The following is a 19106-nucleotide window of genomic DNA, read 5'->3' as shown; positions in this document are numbered from 1 at the left end:
AGAGCACTATGTTGGATTGGATTGAGCCAAGCCAAAGCTGTCTTACGTGCAGAATCATATACTGGAGCTCCATAGTCCAGACGAGATCTTATTAAGGTTCGATATAGATGCAGAAGCGTGACGCGATCGGCTCCCCATGCCATGGAAGAGATAACTTTGAGGATATTCAACTTTTTCATGCACTGCGTCCGTAATTGCCTTATATGTGCCTGAAAAGTAAGTTTAGTGTCAAGTACTAGTCCCAAGAACCGGATATTGTTGCTGAGTGGTATTTGTTGGATTCCTAACCTTAGTTCAGGATCTGGATGCAGCTGACGCTTTTTGCAAAAGTGGATAGCAGTTGTTTTTGTTGTAGAGAGGCGATAGCCATTATGAGATGCCCATGATTGTATTTTGTTTATTGAGAGCTGTAATTGACGCTCGATTGAGCGCATATTTTGTGAGTGGCAGGATATTGTAAGGTCGTCTGCATATAGATAGGTGTCAACATTAACTGGAACATTCTCTGTTACATTGTTTAAATTAACTGCAAAGAGCGTGGCACTAAGAACTGAACCTTGTGGGACCCCTTCTTCTTGGACAAATGTGCGGGATAGAGAATTACAGTAATGCACTTGAAAGGTTCTATTTTGTAGAAAGCTCTGTATGATTAGTGGTAGCTGACCTCGGAGTCCTGTGGCATACAGATTTCGAAGAATGCCATAGCGCCAGGTGGTATCGAAGGCTTTCTCTATATCCAGACAGACCATGACAAGATGTTCTTTACGGATAAAAGCATTCCGTATGTTGGATTCTGCCTTGATCATAAGATCTAGAGTTGACCGATTTTTTCTAAAGCCATACTGGTTCCTGTTTATTATCCAATGAGATTCTAGGTACCATATTAATCGGGCGTGAATCATTCTTTCTAATGTTTTACCAAGGCAACTACTAAGAGATATTGGCCGATAGTTTTGTGGATTTGATTGATCCTTTCCAGGTTTGACAAAAGCTAGGACTATTGAATGGCGCCAAGAAAGAGGGTAGTAGCCTTCAGAGAATATCCGGTTGAAATATATCAGTAAGGAGTTCATAGCTTTCTTCTTTAGGTGTTTGAGCATGATATAGTGTATCCCATCAGACCCTGGTGCACTATTAGCTGACCTATTTAAGGAGCTCTCTAGTTCAAGTAGTGTAAAAGGTCGATTATATGGAAGAGATGCTGTTGTTTTAAAGGTAAGCTTATGCTTTTCTGCGTTGGCTTTTATCTGTTTAAAGGCTGACTCATATGCGGATGTGGCAGAGATTTCAGAAAAGGATTCGGCTAGGGCGTTTGCAATTTCTATTGCAGAGGAGTAATCTTTACTCTTCCAACTTATAATAGGTGTTGATTCCGGGTGCGATTTACCATTCAGCTTTTTAATTTTGTTCCAGATTTTTCTGCTCTCTGTATTGTATTTTTATTAATGGTGGAAACAAACCGGATCCAAGAATCTTTTTTCGCTTTTTTCTGCACATAGCGTGCCTTAGCTTTACGTTTCTTAAAATTTATGAGGTTGTCAGTTGTTGGGTTTTTACGAAATAGATTCCATGCTTTGTTCTGTTCTTTTTTGGCATCACGGCATGCATCATTCCACCAGACATTGGCATGTCTATGAGGACCAACTCTGGTTTTGGGTATAGAACAAGTTGCAGCTGTTTTTATCTGTGCAGTAATGTGGTCAGTAACAACATCTATAGGCTGGTTTTTGATGACTTGATCATCAAAGAAAATTGCATTGGTGAACTTGTTCCAATCTGCCTTGTTAAATTTCCATTTTCTGTGGCTGGTTATATGTGAGGTTCTATTTGTTTGCAATTTGCAAATGATCGGATAATGATCACTATTCAGTGGGTTATTTAAAACTAACCACTGAATAAGTGGGAATAGTTTTGGAGAACATATTGATAGATCTATGGCAGTAGATACTCCAGTGGAAAAGTGGAAATAAGTGTTAGCACCAGTATTTAATAATGTGAGATTCTGATTGTCCAGAACTGTTTCGATGAGTTTTCCTCGTTTGTCTATCTTGGGAGATCCCCACATAGGATGGTGCCCATTGAAGTCCCCTAGCAGAATGAAAGGAGATGGAAGCTGCTTTATAAAATCCTCCAGCTCTTTTACAGTAAATTCTTTGTTTGGGGAGAGATACACAGAGACTACGGTTAGCATAAAACTGAAAACAGTACGTACTGCTACAGCCTCTAAAGTGGTCTGTAGAGGGATTTGTTTGGTAGGAACCTTGTTGTCAATAAGTATGGCTACGCCTCTTCTTGAGTTAGTGCTGCTTCTGTCTTGTTGGTAGATAGTATAGTTTTTGATCACTGGAGTCATCTGTGGAGTTACATTAGTTTCTTGCAGGCAGATGATAACTGGATTATGCTGTTTGATGAGATCATAAATGTCAAAAATATTGCTTCGTAGACCTCTACAGTTCCATTGTATAATGTTCTGCATTATTTAGTTTTAGAGGTTGTAAAAGGTTCAGTCTGTTTTTTGTATCCAGCCTGTTTGGATCGATCTAGTTTCATCCTTTCTTTTTTCCGGAAGGCAGGACGCCCAGTGTCCATGTCGTCTTCTGCGTGTAAATCTAAAATGGTCTCTTCTTGCAGAGTACCAGAATCTATATCTATATTTCCTGAGCATGGTTGGTCAGCACTGTTTGACGCTGATGCTTTCAATTTTGTAGTTTCTGGCAAAGTATCATTTGCAGTTGGTGGTACTGTTAGCGGAGTATTGCTAGCGCAAGTTATTTTCCATTGCTCTGTAGATGGTTGTTGTGGGGACGAAAGCACTGATCGAGCCCAATCGGCAATTGAAATAGATGGGGATACTGTGACTGCTGTTTGTGTACCAGTTGATTGATATTTTTTGGTTGCTGCAGCATAGCTAACTTTTGGGATATTGAGCATAACTTGCTTCCTAGCTTCTTGGTAGGTGACCTTTTTTTCAACTTTGTATTTTTGGATGTTTTTTCCTAACCTCCAGAGTTCACATGCTTTTGAATACGCAGGGTGCTGGCCTTTACAATTTGGACATTGTGGCGTTTCTGCAGTGCAGTCAGTTTGTAAATGGGCTTTAGAGCCACAGTTCGGGCAGGTAGGGTCCCCTCGACATACTGTTTGTGAGTGTCCAAATTTTTGACATTTGAAACATCTGATTGGATTGGGAATGTAGGGACGTACTCGGCAGTTAAGGTATCCGGCTTTCACACATGATGGTAGGGTTGGTGTACTGAACGTTAGAATAATGTTCCTAGTGGGAACAAGTTCACCATCTTTTTTTAACATTATTCGTTTGGCTTGAACAACTTTTTGTTCTTGCAATTCTTCTACTATCTCATCTTCGGTGACATTCATCAGATCCCACTCTGCTATTACTCCTTTGGAGCTATTTAATGTGGCATGAGGGGTTACCTGTACAGGTATTCTGCCAAAAGTTGACAATTTCAGTAGAGCCTGGGAATGCTGATGTTTAGTTGTTTCAACTAGTAAGTCTCCAGAACGTAATCTTTTGACCATTTTCGGTGAACCAGCCACACTTTCTAAACATTTCTGAATTAGAAATGGTGAAAGGGCACTCATAGGTTTGGATGAAAGAGAATGCAATATGAGGAATGTTGGATATTCCTGTTCATTCTCATTTTTGCGTAATCTCTTAGATTGGGATGCGTCACGTTCGGTTTCATTAATGTCATGACATGAGCGTCTGGGCTCAAGTGCTGGGTAGTTGTCGCAATCCATGGTTGCTCCTTTTTGCCCCAGAGGATAACTTTTCCCCCAGGTTACCGGCCCCGCCACGTGGAGGCAGGAGCGGTGCCACCAGTGACCAAGCGAGAAGAGATTAGTGGTTAGTGTGTTATGGAGGTTAGTTCTATATACAGGAAGAAGAAAGGTACCTTTCCTTTCTTTTGAAAAGCTTACTTCTTTATTGAGAAGAGCAGAAAAGAAATAACTTAGTAAACAAAAGCTTGAAAATTCTCTGAAAACAGTTAATTCTAGAGAAGGCGCTTTGAGATTCGCTTTTAGACTCGCTTTGATCACTCGCTTGGCACTCGGGGCCCCAACAGATGTGGCAAAGAGCAAAGCATAGTTTCAATACAATAGAATCCTTCAAATATCTGGGAGCTATGATTCAACATGACAGTAGCAACACCCCAGAAATTCAGGCTCGTCTTAATGCTGGTAATAGATGTTACTTTTCCCTGCAGAAATACTTTCAATAAAAGCTGCTTTCTAGAAGAATGAAATTAGTGTTATATAAAACAGTGGAATGACCTATCGTGACTTATGCTAGTGAAACATGGATGCTTAATAAAGAGGATGAAAAATCTTTAAATGTGTGGGAAAGGAAGATATTAAGGAAAATCTTTGGCCCTGTAAAAGTCGGGGAAGAGTGGAAAATAAGGACAAACCAAGAGCTGAAGGAACTGTACGGAGACCCGGATATAGTGGGAGTGATAAAGAGCTCAAGACTTAGATGGACAGGCTGCATGATATGAATGGAGGAAAACAGATGGCCAAGGAAAGCAATGGAAGAAGAAGGAGAGGAAGACTGAGAAGGAGGTGGGTGGACAACATAGAGAACAACCTACGACAGGTCGTTCTCTTAGGGTGAGATGATGGAAAACAATGACCAGGGAAAGAGACAGCTGGAGAAAAATTGTTGAGGAGGGAGGCTAAGGTTCTACTACAAGGACAGTAGCGCCGTGGAGTTAATAAGTAACACCAACCAGGCCTTTGAATGCATAAACACCACCACAATTTCTGTAGAACATACATTAGCCTCCTTTGATATCATTTTCCTATACACTAATGTACGATTAGATTTTACATTACAATCCTTACAAGAACTCCTAATAGAGATGATACTTTAATTAAACGTACTTGGCAAGTATAAAAAGCATATGGAACTTACCTTGACCTTACCTGAGGCTAGATATTTCCAGCTTCAGGACCAAATATTCAAACAAATATCTGGTCTTCCTATGGGACTAGGAATTTCAGCCCCCTTAAACGAAATCTATTTAGCCACTATCGAGAACCAAGTACTTCAACCGTTTCCCACAGGTATTAAGTTCTACATGCGTTATGCCGATGACATATTGTTAATCGAAGACAGACCTTCCATTGACAATCTCTTTATTAAATTCAATACCATACACGATAGACTAAAATACACTCTCGAAATAGAAAAAGACAATAAAATCAATTTCCTTAACCTTACAATATATAAAACAGGTACAAAATTAGGAACAAAAATTTATAGAAAAGATATGAACACAGGTAAATACCTACATTTCCAATCACACCATCCACTTAGTATAAAAAAATCTGTCCTGTACAATCAAATTCATAACGCCATAAAATATAGTTCTTCACATGATGATTTAATCACAGAACTTCGATATCTCACAAAGAAGTTTACTGCTAAATAATATCCCTTACGACTAATTCATCACAACTTCTGTTGCCGAATACAGAATTAACAATCTGCACAACCAAAACACCAACCAGGATAATAAACAAAACACACGTATTGTCCTCCGTTACCACTACAGACTTGCTCGACAACTTGGTAAAGTATTTGACAACACCGACATAACCATAACATTTTCTTCATATAATAAATTACCGTTATATGTTCAATGCTTATAAAGAAACACACAGTTACTCTATATGCGACATCAATAATGTTGTTTATTTAATTAAGTCAACCAGGATGCAACGCATGCTATATCGGAAGCACCACTGCAAAATAAGGTACAAAGGGTTGTTGTTATTTGTTGTTATTTGGTTTTTAGGAGCATTAGCAACTAAGGCCATATTGCTCCGGGATATGCGGTGGTCATTTCCTGACCTTTCCGCGTCCTCCGTATTTGGTGGTGACGGGCTCGAACCCCGGTCTAATCAAGAAGCGTGTGCTACGCACTGCTGCTCCTTCCCACCTGGCTACGGAGGCGCCTGGTACAAAGGGTACTAGGAAAGTTTTGCAATATGACGCAACAATGAATCACAGGAAGCTGCTTGTTGCTGCATGTTGAGACATGTTCATACGTGCATAGTAGCCGCCGCACCAAGTCGATGGGCTCAGTTATTCATTAGTAGTGAGGGTGTAAAGTGCTTGCCATGGCATCGTGGTCACGAAAAATAGATAAGGACAGTTTTGCGGTATAATTTCGTGCGTGGTTTAACCATAGACCAGTGCTTAGAAGAAATGACTCTTGCACTAGACGATGATTGTCCACATCGTACAATGATATTCAGGTGGTATAGAGAATTCCAAAGGGGAAATTTCACTCTGGAGGATTCTGAGAGGCCGGGAAGGCCACGAACGTCAGTTACGGAGGAAAACGTTACTGCTGTGAGGAAAATGCTTGACGAAAACAGGCGAGTGACCTACCAACAGATAGACGATACTTTGGGCCTAAATGCACCAGCAATTCGTTCGATTCTGCAAGATCATTTGCACGTGAAGAAACTTTGTTCTCTCTGGGTGCCGCATCAACTGACTGAAGAGCAGATGACACGACGTGTGACTTGGTGCCGGGAGATGTTAAAAAAGTTTGATAAGGGACAATCTCGGTATGTGAACAACATCGTGACAGGTGACGAGACTTGGCTGTACTATTACGATCTGCCGACCAAGGCTCAAAACAAAGTTTGGGTCTTTGATGATGACGACACACCCGTAATTGTCAGAAAATCCCGATCTGTAAAGAAGAAAATGATAGCTGTATTTTTCAAATCGAGTGGAATTGTGGAACGTGTCGTTTTGGACACGCAGAAGACAGTCACAGCTAAGTGGTATACTGAACAATGCCTGCCTAAAGTCATTGGATCTATGAAGAACCTGCGGCCAAAGTCAAGAATGGACACCTGGTACCTCCATCACGATAATGCTGCAGCTCACCGCGCCAAAGCCTGCACCGAATATTTGACCACGACAGGACTGAAACTTCTTGAGCACCCTCCCTACAGTTCAGACCTTGCTCCCTGCGACTTTGCACTGTTCCCGCATGTAAAAATGAAGCTAAAAGGGAGGCGGTTTTCCAGTGATGAGGACCTTCTACGGGCTTGGGACAACGAGTGTGCTTTACTCCCTAGTGAAACTTGGCAGAACTGGTTTAAAGATTGGTTTCGGAGGATGGAGAGGTGTATTGAATGTAGAGGAAATTACTTTGAAAAAAATTAAATAAACAAAGCTGTATTGCAAAACTTTCCTAGTACCCTTTGTAGAATAAAAACCTCCAACACACACATGCTTATTACCATTTTAATAGTTTCAAAACTGATCACACCAGCACCGAACTCACTCCATGTGTTCATTTCCATAACCATAATCCCCAAATTGATTCAGCTGTTCCTATTATTAATTTAAAATCCAGTTACAAAATTTTTCAATACAAGGCACTCGTTATAGAATGGTGTCATCATAACAATAATTTTAATGTTTTGAATACACAACTCCTGATGTTCACGTCCATAACCATAACGTCCAAATTGATTCAGCTGTTCCTATTATTAATTTAAAATCCAGTTACAAAATTTTTCAATATGAGCCACTCGTTATAGAATGGTGTCGCATTAACACTAATTTTAATGTTTTGAATACAAAACTCCCGACAAATCTTTCACCGGTCTGGAACATGACACACGTGAGGTTCCCACATATTTCAAAATGCATCATGTTTATATGAAAGTCTCTCATACAACTACTGGCTTCATCTATCTTTCATGTTAACATTTCACAAATATGACAACCTGGAATAAGATGGTGAGCTTCTTCTTCCAGGGGCAAATCTTAACCACAGATATTTCGTCCTTATTTATTAATTTTAAAAGAATTTTTAATCTATATTCTAAATTAGTTTTAATCCTATTCCACCTTAAACATCATGTAACAGAGCAGATCAATTGAGGTGAGTACCGTCAATTAAGTCTTTATGCTATCATCCCCATTTAGTCTAATAGTAATAATAATAAAAAAATAAATATGTAAACCAACCTGTAAAAATATATGATATATGTAGCCTACATATATATTTTTTCACCTTATTTCGAAAATTTTTAGACATATAAATGAGGCTAAACATGAGCAGAGCGAACTAACATTGGCTTTTATGCATATATCATTAAATTTAGCAAAACTGTAATTCCAAAAAAATCATATCTGTGTATATATCTAAAAAAAAGCACTAAATTGAAAACTGGAAGAAAACTTAACTTTTAAACTTAGCACAAAACTGGAAGATGCACCTTATTATTGGGAAGCATCCAAATCAGAAGAGTTGGTAGGTATGCTGGTGTATGTGCATGCGTGTGTGTTGGTAGCTGATGCCATAAGAACATTCATTGATTTTATTTTCAAGCAGAGTAGCTACTGTGCTTGATATATGCCTGCCTAATATTTGGAATTTCATCAAATCCACCTTAATCTGCATTCATAATAATCAAACACGTACCTGTTTTTGTGGAATTGGTTAGTGAGTGGCAACAATGCAGTTATACTTACCCTGACTTGGATATCTTCCATTGTCAGCTTGCAACAGTTACTGGGAAGTAAGTCAAAAATTCTAGCCATGAAAGGAGATAAGGCAATGATACCTTTAAAAGACTCTTTCATAAAAAAAAATTCAGAGAATTTGGATAAAAACAGTTTCCCCTAAGATTTTCCTCATGCCAACAGTAAGCTAATAATAATAACATAAAAAAAAAAATTAATGAAGAATTAAAACAGTAATCACAAATCTACTTACAAGTTTCTGGAAATAAAGAGTATTTATTCTAAGAACATCCCCACGGTAACGCAAAAGAGTCGATTCTTTGTCATTTAACAGATCAACTAGAGGTAGACGAGGTGAAGATATAGCGAACTGAACAGGATAGCAGTGCACTTTCTTTGGATTGTTTACTTGCAAGGGACTAGTAATTTCTAAAGAGAGGGGGAAAAATATAAATTAAGAATATCAGAAGTGCCCTATTGTCCTGAAGAAAGATTTGAACATAATATTCATGTAAGAAGCACATGCAGATTGAAATTTTAATAAATCAAAATATTAATTTTTGAAATATCAGTGAAATATCTACTTTAAAATTATTAATGATATGATCACACTGATAGTAGTCATCTATAAGGAATGATCGGTAAGTAATCAGTCACTACAAAATAGAATTACAATGGAATCAATATATACATAACATTTTTGATATGTATTCTATCACTATCATTCAAATTCGCATAACAGATTCAAATGATGTTTAAGTTAGTAGGATTGCACAAATCAGTCCTGGATGGTCACCCATCCATTCATTATTTTCTTCCATACTACCTTATTTCCTGTCAGATTTTTTTCTTTAGTCAGAATTAGCCTTCTCTTTCCTCTAATGCTTGTGTGATGTCACTTACCTTTCACTGGATCGTTTTTTAATTTATTTTTCATCTGCTCCATTTATTTTTCTTATTCCTATGAATAAAATAGTTAATTCTTTTGGCTAATTTCTCTTCTGTTCCAAATGGAATTGCTTAACTAGCTTCCTACACATGTTTTACTCATTTTGCTGTTTATTTCCATACATAATCTTCCATTTTTACAGTATAGTTTAGGGCTAAAGCTTCAAAATGAATTTGAGGTGTTGCCCAAAACATCAAAGGCAGATATTGTTGGGATATCAGAGACATTGTGCTACACAGATATATATATATATATATATATATGGGCACCTTCGTAGCCGGGTGGGCAGGAGCAGCAGTGCATAGCACACGCTTCTTGATTAGACAGGGATTCGAACCCGAGACCACCAAATATGGAGGATGCGGAAAGGTCAGGGAATGACCACCGCATATCCCTGAGCGATATGGCCTTAGTTGCTAATGCTCCTAAAAACCAAATAACAAAGAAACACACAGATATAAGGAATGCAGAACTGGAATTTGGGGAGTACAATGCATACAGGAAGGATAGACAGGATAGGATGGGAGGAGGAGTTATGCTATTAGTTAAGAAACACATAAAATCCAAGGAAGTGCAGCAAGTCAACATTGCTGGACAGTGCAGTGTCGAGTCAGTTTGGTGTGACATAAGCATTGGGAGATCAAAACTGAGAGTGGGGGGTGTGTTATAGGCCTAATGACTCTGATTAGTATAATAAGAAACTGTACAGGGAAATAGAGTGTGCCAGCAAAACAGGGAGACTTATAATGGGGGATTTTTAATTCCCAGGATATTGACTGGAATTTGTGGGTTGGTCACTCACACACTAGCAAGGCTTTTGATTGTTTTCTACATCAGCATGTTCGGGAGGCAACTAGAGGGAGTAATACTCTTGATTTGATTATCAGTAGTGATTCTTCATGCATTAAGAATCTGCAGATAACTGAACCATTAGGTGCCAGTGATCACAGTGTGCTGAAGTGGGATTTACTCAAAGAGGCAACTACCATCAGGGGTAAAGGGAAGGGCTTTTGCTTTCGTAAAGGCCACTACAGTGGTCTGAGACAGTATTTCAATTCTATACGGTGGGATCAACTGATGATGTTACCAACAGCAAATTCAAAATGGGAGGCATTCAAAGAATTTATCTTGGAAGCTACCAGGTTTTACATACCAACTAAGAAATATTGTTCAAGATTTAGGCCTAAATGGATGTAAGATGAAATAATGAGATATATGGAAGAGAAGAAAAATGCATGGGAAACATAAATTAATGGGTGACATGGAAGCCTATGATAGATATAAGCTGGTCTGTAACCAAGTCACCAAGGAAATTAGGCAGGCAAAGGCAGATTATGGAAAACCTTTGGCAAAGGATGCAAAGAAAAACAGCAAAGAGTTCTTTACCTATGTAAACTCTAGAAGGAAAGGGATGAATCAGGTTGGTTCACTGGATATTGCAAGATCATCAACAGTTGATGATCCTGCTCAGGTGGCTAAAAAACTAAATGATTGTTTTGCATCCACATTCACACATGGAGTTATTCAGGGAGGGGAATGCCAGAGGTAAATTAAACTCTGGCAGTGAGCTAGATGATTTTGTAATAACTGAGAGGAAAGTGGAGGAGAAATTGTTGAAGATAAACATAAAAAAGGCACCCGGGGTGGATGGATGGGATCTATACAGTTATATTAAAGGAGGCAGCAAAGGAAGTAAGTAAACCCTTAGCCATAATTATGAGAGCTTCTTTGGACTCAGGGGAGGTACACATGGACTGGAGATATGCAAATGTGACCCCAATTCACAAAGGAGGATCAAAGGGCGATACAAGTAATTATAGACCTGTTAGTTTAACTTCTGTTCCAGGAAAATTAATGGAGGCACTGGTTAAAGAAGCACCGCAGAATCATCTAGACAAGACTTCAGTCATAGCTCGGACACAGCATGGTTTTGTTAAGGGAAAGTCTTGCCTGACCAATTTGATTGGATACTATGATGTGGTCACAAAGGAACTGGATGCAGGGAATAACTTTGATATCATATATTTGGATCTTAGAAAGGCTTTTGATACTGTTGCACATGGAAGACTCCTGCACAAATTGGAGCAGTGTGGCATTAGAAGCAAATTACTGCTATGGATAAAGGGATGTTTGAGTGGGAGAAGACAGAGAGTGGTAACCAATGGACACTGCTTATTGTGGACTAATGTTATTAGTGGAGTCCCTCAGGGTTCAGTGTTGGGTCCATTGTTGTTTTCTGTATTTATAAATGATATTGAATGTGGTATATCAAGCTTAATGTCCAAGTTTGCAGACGATACGAAGGTTGGTAGGGTTGTTAAGGACACTAATGACAGTACGCTGCTGCAACAGGATCTAGAAAAGTTGAAGAGATGGGCTGAAAGGTGGCAAATGAAGTTTAACATTGACAAATATAAAGTACTACATATGGGAAGCAGTAACCCCAGAGTAACGTATCAACTCTGTGGTACTGCACTGACAGTGGTAAAGAACGAAAAGCATCTGGGGGTAATTGTGCAGGCAGATATGAAGTTTTCTGAGCAGTGAAGACGGTCTGCAAGAGTAGGCTCATGGTGTCTTGTCAATGATATACAGGAATTTTTCTAGCAGGGATAAGGAGGTGAATATTCCCTTGTATAAGGCAATGGTCAGGTCACACCTTGAGTATTGTATTCAGGTCTGGAGGCCTCATTTCAAGAAGGACGTAGAACTGCTGGAACGGGTACAGAGAAGGGCAACAAGATTAGTGAATTCAACGAAGGCTTAAGTTTTGTAGATTACAGTGTCTGGAGACTAGGCACCTGTAAGGTGTATAAAGCGTAGAATGGTTTGAGCAAGTTCAATGCCAATGAAATTCTTCCTCTTGCTCAGAATAATCACCTGAGAGGGAATAAACATGGAATCCTGAGGCTTAAATAGCACCAGTAAAAAAAAAAAAAAATTCCTGAGCTACCCAGAGAGAGAGAGAGAGAGAGAGAGAGAGAGAGAGAGAGAGAGAGAGAGAGAGAGAGAGAGAGAAGTAGAAAGGAATCACCAAGAAAGAGAAGAATGATGATATCCAGCTCAGGAGCCTGGGTTTTCCAAGCCCATACTCACCAGATGTGAGCCCTTGAGAGGTTGTTGATAGCCTGAATAAATTTAAGGCTGAGCTGGACAGGTATTTGGAACGAACGAAGGGGTGAAATGAGAGTGTTTTTTTTTTTCTTTGGCTGATGCTGCATAAGCTCGCTTTCTATCATAATATATTCCACTACTAATGCTAATGTACAAGTTAGTGTATTTGCATCATTTCTGTATATAGCCAACTACAGAAATAATTATAAATCCGCATAATTAAGTATACCTCATATTGTGAATACCTTCACGAGTTTCTGAGGTATTGCAGTGCTTTGAATAAGTAACGTTTCACTATAGGTGAAGACTATTGTTACTTATTCTCAGCGGATACCATCACTCCTACCGCACTATTTCGGAGCTTACTGGCTCCTCATCAGTGGGTGGGCAGGTACCCTGGTGTTGCAATGATGACAACCCAGTTGCGAAGTATAATTCCACAATATGAGGAATGCCCGGCCAGGGTCAGGCATCCCTGTCAACACCACGGTACCTGCCCACCCACCGATGAAGAGCCAATAAGCTCCTAAAAGGTGCCGTGTGGGTGATGGTATCCAATGAGAATAAGTAACAATAACTGCTATAGTGAAGCATTACTTATTCGAAGTAGTGCAATACCATGGCAACTCGTTGTGAAGATATTCACAATATGAAATATACTTAATAATGCCAATTTATAACTCCTTGTGTAGTTGGCTATGTACAGAAATGATGCAAATGCACTAACTTGTACATTAGTTAAACTATTTATGTAACCTGAGGCTTTAGCCATAAACTATACCACAATCTAAATTACTCCACACCATCAGGCATCCCTCACATTGTGGATTTATACTTCACAACTGGGTTGTCATCATTGCAACACCAGGGTACCTGCCCACCCATTGACGAGGAGCCAATAAGCTCCGAAACGGTGCAGTGGGTATCTGCCCATCCACTGATGATAGGCCAATAGCCTTGAAACGGTTGCCTGATATTCACGGAGTTTCCGAGAATAGGTAACAACAGTCTTCTCTACTGGGGAAGCGTTGCCTATTCGAGGAATATATGAGCTTTGAGTGTGAGTTGAAGGAGCAACTGTCCCTTTCTTCCTTCTACGGCATTTCCTTCCTCTACCTCTCCTACTATCACCTTCCTACATCTTTATCTCTTTTCTAAGTCTAATAGGGATAGTACAAAGGGTACTAGGAAAGTTTTGCAATATGACGCAACAATGAATCACAGGAAGCTGCTTGTTGCTGCATGTTGAGACATGTTCATACGTGCATAGTAGCCGCCGCACCAAGTCGATGGGCTCAGTTATTCATTAGTAGTGAGGGTGTAAAGTGCTTGCGATGGCATCATGGTCACGAAATGAGATAAGGACAGTTTTGCGGTATAATTTTGTGCGTGGTTTAACCATAGACCAGTGTTTAGAAGAAATGACTCTTGCACTAGATGATGATTGTCCACATCGTACAACGATATTCAGGTGGTACAGAGAATTCCAAAGGGGAAATTTCACTCTGGAGGATTCTGAGAGGCCGGGAAGGCCACGAACGTCAGTTACGGAGGAAAACGTTACTGCTGTGAGGAAAATGCTTGACGAAAACAGGCGAGTGACCTACCAACAGATAGAGGATACTTTGGGCCTAAATGCACCAGCAATTCGTTCGATTCTGCAAGATCATTTGCATGTGAAGAAACTTTGTTCTCTCTGGGTGCCGCATCAACTGACTGAAGAGCAGATGACACGACGTGTGACTTGGTGCCGGGAGTTGTTAAAAAAGTTTGATAAGGGACAATCTCGGTATGTGAACAACATCGTGACAGGTGACGAGACTTGGCTGTACTATTACGATCTGCCGACCAAGGCTCAAAACAAAGTTTGAGTCTTTGATGATGACGACACACCCATAATTGTCAGAAAATCCCAATCTGTAAAGAAGAAAATGACAGCTGTATTTTTCAAATCGAGTGGAATTGTGGAACGTGTCGTTTTGGACACGCAGAAGACAGTCACAGCTAAGTGGTATACTGAACAATGCCTGCCTAAAGTCGTTGGATCTATGAAGAACCTGCGGCCAAAGTCAAGAATGGACACCTGGTACCTCCATCACGATAATGCTGCAGCTCACTGCGCCAAAGCCTGCACCGAATATTTGACCACGACAGGACTGAAACTTCTAGAGCACCCTCCCTACAGTCCAGACCTTGCTCCCTGCGACTTTGCACTGTTCCCGCATGTGAAAATGAAGCTAAAAGGGAGGCGGTTTTCCAGTGATGAGGACCTTCTACGGGCTTGGGACAACGAGTGTGCTTTACTCCCTAGTGAAACTTGGCAGAACTGGTTTAAAGATTGGTTTCGGAGGATGGAGAGGTGTATTGAATGTAGAGGAAATTACTTTGAAAAAATTAAATAAACAAAGCTGTATTGCAAAACTTTCCTAGTACCCTTTGTATGAGGATAACCGAGAACTTTATCCCATACCATATTTCAAAACGGTGCTGTATGGGTGATGGTATCCGCTGAGAATAAGTAACAATAGTCTTCTCCTATGGTGAAGCGTTACTTGTTCAAGGTAGTGCAATACCATGGCAACTCGTTGTGAAGGTAGCCAATTTATAACTACTTATGTAGTTGGCTATGTACAGAAATGATGCAAATGCACTAACTTGTACAGCTTTCATTTTTATTAAAAACTATTCCTAGATACATTGAATTATTATCTTAGTTAAAATTTTTGGTTATTTAGTCTATACTTAATTTTCATGACAAATTCTCCACAACTGTTATCTATTGTATTCAGATTTTTGAAGATCATGAAAGCTACTATTTAATATCACAATATTAAATAGTAGCATCACAATATTAAATAAAAAAAAAAAAAGAAGGTAAAGTGCAGCCATTATCAACCCACTGCAGTATGGAAGCCTCCTCAACAATTCATGTTGAGGGAAATGGACCATAATCTGCCACGCTGGTCCAGTGTGGGTTGGCAGATCGGCCGTATTCAGCAGTCAGGGGGCTTGAACCCCGGTCTACTCAAAGAGCGTGTGCTACTGCACTCCTGCTCCTGACCACTCGGCTATGGAACCATCCCGAATATTAAATAATAGCATCACAATTTAATATCACAATATTAAATAATAGCATCACAATTTAATATCACAATATTAAATAGCACGGATATAGAGCCATCCTGAATATTAAATAATAGCATCACAATTTAATATCACAATATTAAATAGGTCATTGGCATATTACTAGTGGCAAATAATGTAAGAAAGCAAGCTTACAGAGCATCAGCAAAACAAACAAAACACTTTTCGTCTTCATCCCCTCCAATAGTTGGTCTAGTTCTTTCTTGAATTTATTCAAACTACTGACTTCCACAACAACAGACAGAAGTGGTTATGTACAAACTTCTGTACATATATCCAGCAACCATCTCACCTTAATTTATTTGAATTTATGCCCCCTCGTGTGTAATATGAGCAAAAGGAAGAAAGCTATCAGCATTGAGCTTAGTCAATCCATTCAAAGCCTTAAACACTTCAATCTGATCACCTTGCAGATTCTTAGTCTCCACATGCTGCAATTTGTAGGCTGAAGCTCTCCTTGGAAAAACTGTTTTGTTCTCTTCACCCTTGCCTTCTCTGCACCTCTACATGCAAATTCACACCATTCCTAAAATGAAAACTCCAGACCTGTATTTTTAAACATTGCCTTATACCTTTGTATAAGGCGATGACCTCCTTATCCCAGACAATTACCTTCTTATCCCTGTTGGCAAAACTCCTATAAACAACTGGCAAAACTCCATAAGTAGTCCTGGAAGCCTGTCTGCACTGTCAGAGAATTCATATCTGTCTGCACAATTACCCTGCTGTCTTAATCATTTTTCACTACCCCAAGTGTAGTAACACAGAGTTGGTATATTAATTTGGAATTACTACTCAAGGTATATGCATATCTTGCATTTGTCAAAGTTAAACACTAATCTGCCTAATTTTTATAGATCTTGTTACAGTAGAATACATTGATTACTGTAATTAACCACCTTGCCAACCTTTGTGTCATCCATATGATTAATAAATAAAGAAAACAAAAATGGGCTCAGCACTGAACCCTGGGGACTACAGTAATAACATTAATCCATGAATACAAACTTCTGTATATCTGAAGAGCAGTGTCCATTGATAACCACTCTCTGTCATCTCTCCCCCCCCTACAATGATCCCTTTACTGATAAGTTCCCCTTAATACAACATTCCTGAAATTTGCACAGCAGTCTTATGTGCAGCAGTATGAAATGCTTTCCTAAATACCAAGTATATGATATCAAAATTATTTTTTGCATCCAGTTCCTTTGTTATTGCATCATAATATCTACTCAAAAAGTGATAGGAAGTGATAGGATAGGAAGGCACCAAACATCCAATTCCATCTGTATATAACTTCTGATTAGAAATAAACAGATATTTAGTTACATGTAAAAAAGAATGCTAAGAAGGGGTAGGTTGCAGTTGTTAAAAGCAAAGACATTAGTTTTAATTTTAGCAAAGGAGAATGACAGTTCACGGTGTTACAGATTCTCTCTCAAATGGGCAGTTAGCACAGAGATGGCAAACATTAGAATAATGGAATATTTTTAAAGCAATAGTCATAGAAGCCATGAATGCACTTATACAAGTATTTCTCAATTTAATTTGGCCACGGAACCGTCTCATAATCTTTAAAAAATTACGGAACCCCAATAGTATTCTCACGTAATATACAGAGCTAGAAAATAAGCCAGAATAAGTATGGATAAAAATAATAATAATACTCTTAATAAAATTCTGATTATGAGATCAGCTTTATTACTGATTTAAAAAAAATCACATTTAATGTAAACACAATAAAAATTTTAACATTTTTCTGGAAGAACCCCATTTAGGAAACACTGATCTATACCATTAAGAAAATATAGCAAGGAAAAATGTCAGAGTGACAAAGAGTACTGAAGCCTACAACAGCTACAAGGAGAACTAGGCTGGATTGGTTGAAGTTTTCTTTTAACCAGTGAGCTGTTCGTTACTTGATTAAATTACTTCCACAAGTAGTTGATATTGCCAAGGCTAAGAAAATTCAGAGGCCCGCAGAATAGGAAAGAAGTAAGCAGTCTATTTTTACTTTATTTATTTAATTACAGTTGGTTCTGTTATAACATGCATTTTCACAATGCAAATTTGCTCCAATGCGACTGATATATAAATTTTCTGTTTATACTCTGGCACAACAACCAAGTCAGTAGAGTTTACAATAAATCTTCAATACAAATATTTATCGTATTTAGTAGTCATGGGCTTGAACCCCGGTGCACTCAAGAAACGTATGCTATGCACTCTTGCTCCTGACCACTGGGCTATGTCAGGCCTCAACAGCTAAGCCTAATTATCGACAATGCGCATGTAACTACAGCAAAATGTGTTAGAACGCGGCCAGCAGAATGCTAAGCCTAATGAGATTAGGCACATAACGAGAGAGTTATTACAATATAACTCAGCTAATAACAGAATTTTCTCACCGACGTAATCCGCTTGCTTAGTTCTTTCAGCTGGCACACTTTTCCAGTGGAAGAAATCACTTTAAACACATTAAATAATTCGAAATTCAGGAGCTCGAAAAATCGTGGCTGCACTAAATGACGGCCATGACTAATATATTAGGGAACAATGTGAGCATAATGCGATTTTCATGTTGGCTCATATGCAATTTTGTCTGTAACACCAGGTGAACGCAAAACCCAGCACCAAGCCAACATAGCGGCCTGTGCAGCAATATATACAAGTTTACAAAACTTAAAAAATGTCAAATGTGTGATAGCTATATTTTCCATTTACTGTAGTTATGTTGGTCAGAGACACACTGTTGTCATCTGCTGTATTCACATGATAACATGGGATATTGTAGGCCGACATGTCTTCGGGAGCTCACATTTTTCTGTTTCAAACAGAAATTTCATGAGGCATGATAGCGTGAGCAGAGGAGCACATTTCTGGAGGTCACTACCATAAAACAATAAAAACAATTTGCAGTTTCCGGTTCATTGGGCTTTTCAGTTAGTGCAATATAATTGTAAATGGGTAGTAAACTTGATGTTACTGCATTTGCGATAATACTGATAGCTGGAATTCTGTGGGTTTTTACATTATTATGGTGAAATGTGTTTCAACTTCCATGAAATTTTCATTCATATAAAAAACAAATATATTTTCAGAATCTTCTCTTTGTTTCTAATTTTTAAGCTTGTCTCGCTTGTGCAATTTGTGCGTCCTGTGTTTGTCGTTATTGATTGCTTATCTTTTTTACTGTTTTAAATTTTACAATCCAAAAAAAAAAAAAAAAAAAAAAAAAGAATGAAAATGTCAGTGACAGAAATATCAATCAAACAAACTTCATACCTTGTCAAGGTAAAGTGTTATATTTAATGTAATATTTATTTATTAGAAATTTAAGATGTTTAAACCTTAGCAATTTTATTGGGTTTCAAA

General features: G+C 38.8%; 1 protein-coding gene across 2 annotated transcripts in view; it reads right to left on the bottom strand.

Moving 5' to 3' along the window:
• Window positions 1-19106, bottom strand: part of Pcif1 (Phosphorylated CTD-interacting factor 1) — a 429173-nt gene that overhangs the window by 191772 nt on the left and 218295 nt on the right. For both annotated transcript variants that reach the window (XM_090384018.1, XM_090384020.1), the window contains one exon: window positions 8778-8953. In XM_090384018.1, coding sequence (XP_090240144.1) covers window positions 8778-8953 — 176 coding nt within the window. The remainder of the gene's footprint in view (window positions 1-8777; window positions 8954-19106) is intronic.

This window comes from Mastigoproctus giganteus, chromosome 10, assembly GCF_048544385.1.
Source record: "Mastigoproctus giganteus isolate SK-2022 chromosome 10, ASM4854438v1, whole genome shotgun sequence".
Taxonomy (NCBI): domain Eukaryota; kingdom Metazoa; phylum Arthropoda; class Arachnida; order Uropygi; family Thelyphonidae; genus Mastigoproctus; species Mastigoproctus giganteus.
The sequence above is the reverse complement of the archived record's forward strand: the minus strand, read 5'-3'. Positions and strand labels throughout refer to the sequence as shown.